Source organism: Nesoenas mayeri (genome assembly GCF_963082525.1).
Source record: "Nesoenas mayeri genome assembly, chromosome: 2".
Lineage (NCBI taxonomy): Eukaryota > Metazoa > Chordata > Aves > Columbiformes > Columbidae > Nesoenas > Nesoenas mayeri.
This window is the reverse complement of record NC_137543.1, coordinates 63349303-63362127: the sequence shown is the minus strand read 5'-3', so window position 1 is coordinate 63362127 and position 12825 is coordinate 63349303. Positions and strand designations below refer to the sequence as shown.

Below are 12825 nucleotides of genomic sequence, written 5' to 3'. Positions count from 1 at the left end.
TGTAACTGAAAGCCTGCTCATCAGTAAGCCTTCCACATAAATAAAGTTAGTTTCAGTTGCGCTTCCTATTGATCTATTTACAAACTGGTTTAACTAAAAAAAAAAAAAGCCACCTAGAAGTACTGCGAATTTTGTGTGAGGACATCATCCCGGCTTCAGTTCCAAGATAGCTTAATGTTCTTAAAGGCTGGTAGAGAACATAGTTTCATTACAACTGCACATATTAACGGGTTTTGTATGAAATGAGCATCTCGGGGCAGGGGAAAAGAAAGCAGCATTGTTCCGGGGCTGTTTTTCACAGGCCTGCATTCATATCTCATCCTTGTTGTTTGCAGGAGAGGCAGATGTGAACCAGAACAATGGGACCTCCACGAAGAGCCCAGCGGTGACAGACCCCAAAGGCACAGCAGACCCGAAGAATGCCTGGCCCGAGGCCAACCCAGCTGACACGGCCGGTCGCCCCCACTTGATCCGCCTCTTTTCCCGAGATGCCCCAGGGAGAGAAGACAACACCTTCAAAGATCGGCCCTCGGAGTCAGACGAGCTACAGACCATCCAAGAGGACAGTGCAGCAGCTTCAGAGAATTCGGATTTGATGGCTTCTCAAAAACGCTCCTCTTTCCGGTACGGATCAAAAATGGCATCTGCGAGCACTACAGACCATGCCAGACATGGATCTCCACGGCACAGAGACTCGGGTCTACTTGACTCGCTGGGCAGATTCTTTGGAGGTGAAAGACACGTTCCCCGGCGGGGCTCGGGCAAGGTGAGCTCTGAGGAATAGAGAACTGCACAGCTACAGCAAAAATAACATACAATTAAAAAGGAAGGGTGGGACTAAAGGAAGGTGTAACTGCTATAATGCAAGAGTTGACTTAGCCAGCAAGATGGTACTTGCAGGGCTCTGATTTAATGCTTGGCTATAAACTGAAAACAACAACAAAAAAGGCATAGATCTGGGAAACAAGAGGAGCTATTCTGGGTAGTAACAAGGAGTATTAGAAATCCAGGTGGCTCTAGAAACATTACTGAGAGGAATTTTTATGAGCATTTAATGTGGTACAATTGTATTCATTTGTATGTCGTGCCATTTAGAGAAACTTCAGTCTGCTTTTGTGTGTTGTTCTTGTATATTTGCAAAACGGAGCTGGATGAGAGCACTAAATGCAAGACAATCTTTAGATAGTTTGGCTCTGACTGAGGGACAGACTTGGAAATAGCTGTTAGTAAAAGAACTGTGGCCAGATTCTCAGCCTGCTTGAGCAAGGGCATGTTTTAAGGTCAGTTGATATCATTGCTGAGGAGATGGCTTGACAGATACTATCCTGAATCCCAGGTGTACAAAATAGTCCAGCTGCTTTATTCTGCTGAGAAGTGAAGATTTATATTCCAGGCATTTCATATTAGAAGCTGTGTAACAAGTCATTTCTTCATTATTAGTTGAAAAAGAAAGTATTGATGAAAGGATATTACTTGAATTCTTTCCTTTTCCAAGAGTAACTCACATCATCTGATGCATTATGCAGGTGGCATGGTAGTTCACTATTGTTCAAGTGTCAAAGTTTAAGACATTTTCACTGTACCCTTTGCCATGGAAATGATAAGTGGAGTCTTGTGTTTGTGTGTTCACACACTACATGAGCATTTGAATGGAACTACTGTAGGGCTAGAAAACCTTCATTTTAATGGAACGTATTGTTTGATGTAGTTGTTCAAGTTGTGTGTTGCAAAAAGCAATGCTTAGAGTTGCTGACTGGGCTCAAATTTTTCAGTAACTGGTGACAACCCGTGCTGTATCTGTTCAGTAGTTCTAACCTGTGGCATTTGCTGGGAGGGGTTAGACTGGCTGTCTCACTGTGTTGTACTGGGCATGATCCATCCTACCCCCTGGTTTGAAACTGATTTGTGATCACACGACGGCTGCAGACTCTCCATGGAGTTCGCAGCTCCTCACTGGGAAGCACAGTGTGTAATGTAGCCCCTCCCTAAGGAGTTGTAATGTATAGACCACTGGATGAAAAATACTCTAGAAACGTAAAACCAGAAGCTTCTCACACATGGTAGCCAGTAGTAAGCAAGCTGTATGTTTTGGTCTTCTTGTTTCTCGCCTTTCCAAACAGGTCCTGTAACACTCATGAGAAAGATTTAGCAATTATGCAGTCGTTTCTGTAGGTATTTGGTATTTAATGCTCATACATGCAACAGGCAGTTGCTGTGAGAATGAAGAAAACCACTTTCCTTACTGTTACTGCAACTATCAGAGACTGTTCCCAACATTGCTGTTGTCTGGAACCTGCTTGGCTAGCTCAACTCTTGCTGTTTTATTCATTTACTGTGTTACTCGATGAAAAATGGTATGTTAAATACTCTTTGTACACCAAGGAAACAATACCAAAAACTTAGATTCTGCCTGCAGAATATCCAGAGATATGTACGTTCTTGCTTAGCAATAAATCAAACCAACTCACTTTTTAGTAGTGATGACTAAAAATGGCTGCAAGTTGTACTAATTCTGTATTTTATCCTTTGGTGTAAACACGATCGCTATGATTCTCTACAGAGCTCTACATAACTATGTATGAGAGGACAGGATATTATTTGTTTATCTCTGTTGCTGTTCAGTAAACTGCTCTTTTGAAGCACTTAAATGTCTGCAAAACAGTACAGAATTATAGACAATTCTAACATTTTTTTATGTGGCAGAAGGTGGGGTTTTTTTAAGAAGAACTACATATAATGTTGCAGAATCCTGACTTGCAGATCTCAGCTGGCAGCACAGGGAAGTTTTATTATCTTGGCAAAAGTCAGGTGCATCATGACTGCCAGTGCCGAAGCATCTCGAGCCCTGTTTCACACAATAATAATATTGAGGCATAAAAACCTGCCCTAGGATGTGTCCCCCCTATCATAAGGAGTGTAGAAAATACTGAGCAAGTGGCACAGACAGTTGTTTCAACTATTATTTATTTAGACTTTGAATCAATGCCTTTTTGCTTCTTGTATCAAGGAAGGCTTGTGATGTCATGTATTTATACCTGTGTATACAGAAGAAATCTAGGTGGTTAATAGTCTTATTTGTGCTTAAAACCTAAATAGTTGTCACTTGCTGAATTTTATAGAGTGTCAGGGTACTGATAGATGATGAAGGTCCTCATGGATGAGTTGAAATAGAATAAAGTCCTTGGCAGTTTTCCAGATTCCACTAAGTAAACAGGACTTTTTGGTAAATAAGACACCAGGAAAAGCACCTAAAAGAATGAATTTTAAAGGCTTGAAATTGAAAAGTCCCTAGAGCTGCACCGTTTATTTGCTTGCTCTTGCTTCTGATTAATTTTTGGAGCACTTCAAAGCAATTTCGCAGCTGCCTTTCTTGCAATCTTCCTTTTTTAGGCAGCTCGTGCCCCGGTGGGAGCGCGTATCTCGCCCACCCACACCAGCAAGCAATGGAATGCAAAGACAACACTTGCTCTTTGTACAGATTTAGGGCTGACATTCAAGGAAAACACATTAGAAATTCTTTGTGGAGGCATTTTCATCTTACAGCCATTGCTGAAAAGTACATTAATGAATAATATTCACTATTGTGTATGGAAAGGTGGGGTAGGAACAAAGCAGGGACTGTTTTGTGGCCTCCTTTTCTCCTGTGGAGCAGGTTCTCCCATACCCTGGAATTCTGAAGTGAAAATAAGAGTGCGGGGGAATCCTATGGGAGGGAATAAAAATAGAAATACTGGAATGTAGAGAAATACTCTTTTAAGGGGCAGCATTTCCCATTGTTTCCCCCACCCCCTACCCCATCAATATTTTAGATAGCTGAAACCAAATAAAAAATAGCTTAAATTTTGTACTTTAAAGACTTTTTTTCTTTTAAAAGGTAGAATATTCCAAACAAAACTATTGTTGTGCACAGGCTAAATCTCATTGTATTACAGAAGATTTTAGAAGAGTGACAGAAAGAAACTGCGGTGCAGACGTTTTCAAAAGCATGCAAGACAGTAGTGTCACTATAAATTATTTCCTTTCTAATCTTTATAGAATATTTATCCAAACACTTGTAAAGCGTATAAGCAAGTTTGTTAAAATGCTGAAATCTTTCTTGTGCCTCTGAGATACCAGCCTGTATTCAACCTCAGTATGTACCGAGTGCTATTTTGTTTCTTTTATGCAGTCGTTAATGCTTTTGTCATTTTTTTTGTTTATGATTATTTTTTCCTATTATACTAAAGATATTGTGAAACGAGAACTTTTCTGTCCTGGTTTAACATCACGCATTAACTTACTAAACTTTAAACTACGTTTGTGACACAAATGCAACAGCGCAAAATATTGTGAGTGACAGTAAAGAATAGGCTGAGGCCAGACTTAGTGGAAGATTAAATCGGTGTTTCTTTTACATTTTGCTTCAGTTTTGTACACAATCTTATAGTGTTCTCTTGTTGCCTGTACAAAGCCTTGCTCCTGTATTTCTGTCCTAATATACGTGTGTGTGGGTGCGAGGAAGGCGGGCACGGGGCTTCCCCTTCCTAAAGCCAGACATAAGGCGTGAGGAGCACTGGGCTGAGGTTGAGCAGAACCGGGGTTTAGGGTCAGCGGTTCTGAAACAGCAGCTCCAAACGCACCCCAAAGTCAAGCAGCTGCTGGGAATGGGATCTACAAACATGCACAGGCAACAAGTTCAGAACCACGGTTTTAAATAATGACCCGTTCGTCAGGATATCAAGGCGTCTTTCTTTTTGCACTTGTACTCTGTTCACATTTCTTGTGCGAGCTTTAATGTACGCTACAGCACCGCAAAGACGTTGGAAGTAGCTAAATCAATGCTAGTATGATGTGATTTAAGTTAATACTTACTGTGATTTTCATTTCCAACTCTTAGTTTTCAGGGAGTGGTATTGCTCATGATATACTGTTTTGTAAAACCTGGTGTGCAAGCAATACGCTTGTAAAAAACAATAATTATATAGTTTATGGTGGTTGTAACAATAATTTTGTTTTAATCTTTCGCTTTATATGTGCTTTATGTATCCATTAAACTGTTTACATCACAAAACTGGTGTACTAATGATTTAATTTGTTTTAAATACTTTAATCCATTAACAGAAGTTGCAACAAACTGCTTCATAGTACATGATGGGGTTTCAGACCATTAACTAAGGCTGTATATCCTTCTAGAAAATTCAGTTAAAGCAGTGTATTGGACAGAAATGAGTAAAACTTGCCTTCTGTAAGGAAATGACTGGGTTTTAAATAGCTGAATCTGCTGTTCTGGATTTATGACAATCGAAATAGAATCTGGCCTCTCTTTTTCATAGCAGGTAGTAATGAATGATGGAAGCCTTAAAAACGAATTTGTGTATGAGAACTGCCAGTTTGATTAAAGCTCATTTAGTTGTATGTTAGGCCTCAGAGCACTTTAGATTTGTCTATTTTAAATACAGTCATTTGTACACAACACACAAGTAACAGCAGGTGAGTACTGCACAGCCCATGGTCAGTGAAAGGCTTAGGAGCTGATGTTACATAGGATTGATTTTTTTGACATGTTCATTTAAGATATGTATAACCATGCACATGTTATACATGCTTAATAATTACTGCATTACTTAATGCACTGCAACTAATTATCTCTTGCATTTTGAAGGAAATTACTGCTTGAAGCAATTATTACAAACCCTAAGAGGAATCCTGAAGTCAGACAAGGTTAAATGCTCTGGAAGTGATGAGCAAACACTAACTTTAGGTGAGGCATTGGTGATGCTTTGTGCCCAGACTAACAGCAGATGGCCAGCAATGCTGCTTCAGAAACGGGACAAAGTAGTTGGGGCTCCACAATTTGTATTAGAAGTTGAAGAGAAAATGATGATTGGGTGGACAGGAAAAGCCCATGCGCTTCACTGCTTTTACTGTCATTTATATGGGATTTTTTGGGGCCTCTTAAATTCAGAAATGTATTTAGTAATGTGATCAGGCTACTAATGAATCAACTGGAGCATTTTAAAGAGTACTGTTTCTAATCAGTCCACAGCAAAAGATGAGAATCATAGAATAGTTTGGGTCGGAAGGGACCTCCAAAGGTCATCCAGTCCAACCCCCTGCAATAAGCAGGGACATCTGCAACTAGATCAGGTTGCTCAGAGCCCCATCCAGTCTGACCTTGAATGTCTCCAGGTATGGGGCATCTACCACCTCTCTGGGCAACCTGGGCCAGCGTTTCTCCACCCTCATTGTAATAAATTTCTTCCTCATGTCTAAGCCTGAATCTCTCCTACTTTAGTTATGTTTCTACTATTCATTAAACTTCTATCGGTATCTTCCAGTTCAGTCTTGGTTAGGCTAGTTCTAGATTCTTCTGTCCACCAGTACAATATAATAATCTGTTTAAGAGGGAGCTAACAGGGTGATCTGAATAAGTGTGGCAAGAACCCCCTCTCGTGCTTGGTGAAGTTCGTGGACCTCAGTGCAGAGCTGTGGCCACTGGAGAAGCAGCCAGAATAACTTTGAGCTCCTTCGGTGGGAACCAGCCTGGGCTGCTCTGCAGCAATTCACCTGGTTTTCAACCACACGGAACCACAGCCCAGCTGAGCAGAAGGTCCGGATTGGGTTTTCTTTAATTATGATCTACTCAGGGGGTGTTTGTTTAAACAAATGGGAGGCGTAGGTGAGAACCCCGAAAGTAACATACATGAGATCAAATGGATGTATTCAAAATTTAGCATAAGGCTTTTCTCTACCTAACATTTTTTTTCTCATTGTGTTTACATCAGATAAACCAAATTTACAAGTAAGAAATCACTTCACTAAAATCTGTTATATTGGGGTTTTTTAATCACATATATTAATTACTTGCAAATGAGGAGCTGCATTATCATTAGTACTTTCCATCATAGAATGCCAAAATTCATGACTTTGTTCTTCAGCTCTTTTGAGATTGCAGAATGGTAAACACTGCCCAATTGAAAACTGAGGCACAAGTTAAGGGGTTTTATTCATGAACTTGTTTTGTACCTTCATCATCACCCAAGTGCTGGCTTTCATTTTATGTACTGATGCAGAATATCTCGCCTTGTTCCTGAAATGGTCTCCAGTTGGTCAGACATGCTCGGTTACTCATTTTACTCTGAAGGTACAAGATTTCATTTCTGAGCTACACAAAAACCTCCACTGCCATTTTTGGGTACTTCTACTGAATTTTTTACAAAGCAATTTAAAAAGTGGCCATGAAACATATTGAATTACGGCTGCAGACCCCAGGTGGTCCTTGGTTCTGTTCTGCCTTTCGTTCGTGATGCGTTTACTCTTTCAGTTCTGACATATGATACAGTTAACGTGCCTTGGAACATGTACAAGCCCCTGGATTAGTGTGGGTCATTCTCCCCCCCAGTCTATACTGACTACATGATTCATAATTGTTCCTCAGAATGACAGTGTTTGTTTCAATAAATTACGCTATTAACCGTGCCATGTCTAATCATTTCCTAATACTAAACTCCCCTTGCTATTATACTCTCTCCATAAATTATGCTAACATAGGCAATAATACTTTTAATAACCAAGAGTTTAGCTCATTTTCTTACCTATTAAAGGCAGAAAAGAAATAAAAATTGGGCCAGTCCCAAGATGAGAACTGATAAAACAGATTGTGGGTGAGTGGGTGTGTGCAACCTGCGAGCTTAAATGCCAATTTCAAGAAATCAAGGTTGTAGTAACATTTTTCTCTTGTTTATTTCTGGTCAGCAGCTGTAAGGCCATAGTGTCCACCTGGTATTTATTGTTTTGTTTTCCAAGTAACTGTCATCTTGTTTACTGTATGAGCTTCTTACCTACATGAAAATACTAGACAACGGGCTGCATTAAAATTTTACAAGTTTCTGCTTTCTTACTGATGGCTGTAACAACAATGTTACATTATTTTGTCATAGCAGCACCAACAGATGCATCTGCACAACCTCATTGATCATTGATCAATAGGCATTGATCATTGTGAATACTAATCTAGGACACCTTCCTTATCTTGGCCACGTAGTTTAGTCTGAAAGCTGTGAAGTTTGTTGGTTGCAGAAGTTACCTTGGAAACTACCCTGAGAATACCTACTAAGCAATATCGCTTTTCTGCTGGAGTGATCTTCTCAGAAAAGCCCAAACCCAAAGCCTGGCGCTGGGTTTCTGTGGTGGGTAATTTCAACAAGACTTAACCTACATCATCTGACTGATGCCAACTTGATAAAACAGCAAAAAGGACAATACTGAATATGTACCAGCGACCACATCCAAGCAGATGAAGAACTTCTAAAAATGATTAATGCTAGGTGGAAAAATGCTCCAGAAAAGCAAAGGTAAATAAAAGCATTGGGTTTTGGCCCTGAAATCATCTATCAAGTATCACAACAATGGAAAAAATTGGACATGGAGAAAAACCAAAGGTATGATAGGACCAGTTTCTCACTCAGGACCCACCATACGACAGATCTACTCTCCTGAACAACTGTCCTGATTCTTCTTTTGACCCCAGTAATTCTTTGCTCCCACCTTCTAATTTGCAAAGCCTAATCATCAAGGCACTAAGGAGTAAGAGGATCATGGAGAAATGTTGTTCTGGATTAATGATCATCACTTACCTCTCTTGTTGGTCAGTGTTTTCCACTGTCTCCTTCATGTCATCTTTCTTCTCATCTTCCTTGGGTTTCTCACTTTTCAGTCATCACAGTTCTTTCCTCCTGTGTTTTTCACTCTCAGCTTTCTGCTAAGAATTCTTCCTCTTTCTGTTCATCACCTATTTATAGACAAATATTATATTAATGGTCTCAGTACAACACTGGAAAAGCAGAATCTCCTGGACTCCACATCTCTCTTCTCACCAATTTTGCTCTAACTTTAAACAAGTCATTTCATTTCTGTCTTTATTTCCACAATAGTAAAAATTAACAGCACCATTACAAGGATGTGTGGTGCATACTTTCTAAGGTGATGAGAAAAAGCCTGCTGAATTAGCTCATTAATTATGTCACCATCAGACCAGCACATGGGGAAGATGTCAGCATTCCCATTGCTTTTTGTAACAGATTCAGGAAGTTTTGAACAGCTTGGAACAAAACACCTATCACAAAGAGCAAATTGGTACCCGGGTTGTATGTGAATGAAATGGGAAGGAACGACACCTGTATAACACAGCTCTGGTTCCACAGTGCATGTTTGCAGTAGGTATCTTACTATACTTACTCTAGATCCTTGCATTACACATGCTATATATCATCACCACCTGATGAGATGCTTGGTAGCAGCACAGGAAGGCTCTGATGCAGCGTTGGCTATACCAAGGAACATAAACCCCATGTACAAAGCACCTCCAAATCTCAAAATGACGCAATTTCTCTATACAAGAACCCGTCGCCTTTCCCAATTGCATCCACTAAATTTCCTCATTTTTAAAAAAATGTAGTGTATATATTCACTGAAAGGATGCGTCTCAACTCCTGTTTGGAATACTGGCTTGAAATGGTACTAACTAGATAAATTCAGACCTGGATAAGAATATCCTTATGCTTAGAGAGACTTTGGGTTCAGCCTCCATTGCAAAGCCTACACAAAATCAGCTGAGTAAGTTACAAATTCCTTGTGGGTCTTTTACCTGCTCTTCCCACAAACCAGCAAGGACAGGATTCACCACTCAGGGCTTAAAGGCTAATTTTAATCTACCAGCATGGCTGCAAATTTCTTTGGGGTTTAAGCATTACATCCTGTAGGTTGTGGAACACTTTGGTTTTCTAAGACAACCTGGAGTACTTGTCATATCTAGAGGAATTTGAAATTGTAGATTTTTTTAATTATTTCTTTTAAATTCACAGAATCACAGAATGTTAGGGATTGGAAGGGGCCTCGAAAGCTCACCTAGTCCAATCCCCCTGCCAGAGCAGGAACACCTAGATGAGGTTACACAGGAAGGCGTCCAGGCAGGTCTTGAATGCCTCCATTCAGTAGGAACCTTTTCTGAAGACAACCCATTGAAAACCATGAAATCCATTGAATCCATGAAAATGTCCATCGTTTTGCATTCTTACATCAAAAATACTTACGTGGTTTGATTACATTTTAAATCACCTATTTCCAGATTTCATATGTATTTGGAGTTCGCCATTACAGAAATGACGTGGTGTTCTTTAGATCTTCTTTTCACATCCTAAAGCAAGCAACAAAACTAAATGATACTGAAATAATTTGGAAAAACTGTAAGTTCAGTATTCCAAACCAAAAATATCAATAGTATTATAGTCACTAATGCATATAATCTACTGCATGGGAATTAGAGCTTTAAATTTGTATGTATTTGTATATGCAACCTTTAGTTATAAGCAATTCTCTTGTGGAAAATGCAAACTCTCAGTGAGAGCTTATTATATGCATTTAAAAGACCCTCTTAATGACCACGAGTTGCAAGATCTAACACATCATGTTTACAGCTAGCAAAGTTAGATATGGATTTCATGGGAGCTCATAATATCACTTTAAAATATCTCCTACTGCTTAACCGTGTTTCCTGCACTTCTGCATCAAATCTGAAAACAAAATCAAGCAGGCCATGTAGAACACATAATTGCAAATGAAATTAATCCCCCCAAATCCTGCTATGTCTCAAAAGTCAGATGCATGTATGGTCACAAACCTGGATTATCAAAGCCAGGATCCACATGTACAAACCAGAAGGGCTCACACCATTGATCACAAACCTCAAGACCCCTCTTCTCCAGGCTCCTGTGGAGTCACCATACAGACAGTAACACCCCTTAACCCTCCTAAAGTGCCACAGAAAAGACCAGGAGACTTGGTGATGCCAGAGACTGGGGAGCAGATACCCAGGGATCTTCACCTCAGCTGGAAATGCAATCACCTTGCACAATGTCATCTGGCACAAAACACACACTGAATTACTTATGGATTCTTGCTACTGCGTCAGAGAAATGGCATTTTTTTTTTCCCAACAGCTCTTTCAAAATATTAATACAGGTTGTGGCAGTAAATTTAACTACTTTGATGTGAAAGTACACGGGTAACACAGAGAATGCAATGGCAATGTATAGCTAATATTAAGACATAGAACACCTGTATGTTTTCTATGTTGAAACTTACTCTCTCTTTTCTTTTGTTTTAGTGGCCAAAATACATAAAGTAGGTGGCACAGTGAAATAACGCAAATTTCCTGTGCATCACCAGAAAGAGCTGCAAAGGATTCCAATATCGAATCCCTCCCTATTACAGAATAACTGTGGGTATTTTACATACATTTTAGAGTGTTCTTATCTGCATTATTAATCCTTCAAACTACGAATTGCACAGTGTCTGTGTCATTAGATCTCCCAGATTCTGCTTAAATGTCCAGCAATGGCAAACATTTTTCCAATAATTAAGATCATCCAGATTAAGGGATATTTCCTTTTTGGCTTTTCTGAATGTACACCAAAGTTGACTTAGTAGGGAACATCTATTAAACAAAAAGTTAACTGAGAACAGTAAAAAACGGAGTGTTCTCTGTCCTGTTTTTTCTGAAAGCCTGCTCATGATTACAAACAATGCAGTTCCTCTAAAAGTAATTATTTTTTAAGGGCATAAACAGAGGTGCCTCTGTCCTCAAATTCACAAACAGTACCCAAGGGCTCTGAATGCAAGGTTATACTTTGTGAGCACATTTCATAATATAGAGATGTGGAAGCCAAGCTCAATTGTATGGGCAGCACTCCCAAGACTGAAACTCATGACAATGTCACAAGAGGTGTGGGGAGAGACCCATAACGCAGAGAAACAAGTACATGTCACCCTTCCTAAAGCACTGCTTGCTCTGCTGTATTCCTAATAGCTTTTAAATAGGAATATTTTTTAAGGCCAAGCACTCAAAGCATATTTAAAGATAAATGGTGGCCTTCCAAATGTCTTAGTGAAATGTGCTCTAGATGAACTCATTCAAAAAAGCCCAATTATATAATAAAGCACCACACCTCAGTAGCCAATTGTAGCAGGATAAAGCAGTTTTCTCTTTCATTCAGCAAAGCACTGCCTAACCCACTCAAATTTAACTTTTAACACGTATAGAGACCAGTTAATACTCTTCTGAGGGAAATTATTTTCCTAAATCACGTATGTGAACAATCTCAGAACAAACCCACTTGATTTCTGCCCTTCCCCATCTCCCCCTTAGGATTCCAAAAACTGAATGCAGGTGGAAGAACAATTCCAACAGCTTATATATTAAAGGGAAATGTGTATTTACCTGGCACAGATTTAGAATAATATGGAAGATTCTGAGTGCAGGTGAAGTTTGCTGATGATAATATGAAAAGAAAGTGCTTTATTTGTAACACTGGGAAAACCACTGTATAAAACTCGCACAGAGCTATCACTAAAAATGGATTCAGATTTACTAACACCTGATAAGCTTTAAAACGGGACCCACTCAAAGCCTTTTGGCATGGCAGACAGACAGAAAGTTTGTATGTGCTACACAATAACCTTTTCAATCAGCAAAACTTAACACCTAATTGTTGATCAGAACACTAAATTCAGGAAACTAAACCTCATCTAGATTTAAAAAGCCCTGTTATCCCAGCTTTTCTCCGTGCCTGGTGGCCACCCAGAGCCCACCACTGTGGAGCTGCAGGCTCCGCACTATCAGATCCGATTTTGAAGTTTTCTGCTTCACATGCCGCAATAGTTTCGCAGTTGGATGGCACCCAGTTCTTGGTGCTACAGATGGCCACTTGATCCGCAACACCCCGGTATCTGTCCTAAAGGCAAAGCAGTCAGCTGATTTCAGAGGCAAAGCAACCCAGTATTCGGACA

General features: G+C 39.8%; 1 protein-coding gene across 1 annotated transcript in view; it reads left to right on the top strand.

Moving 5' to 3' along the window:
- The window catches only part of MBP (myelin basic protein), a gene marked incomplete at its 3' end in the record, with an annotated part of 111393 nt that overhangs the window by 91883 nt on the left and 6685 nt on the right, over positions 1-12825 (top strand). The window contains exon 4 of the mRNA XM_080339359.1: positions 336-766. Within this exon, the coding sequence (XP_080195485.1) occupies positions 336-766 (431 nt within the window). The remainder of the gene's footprint in view (positions 1-335; positions 767-12825) is intronic.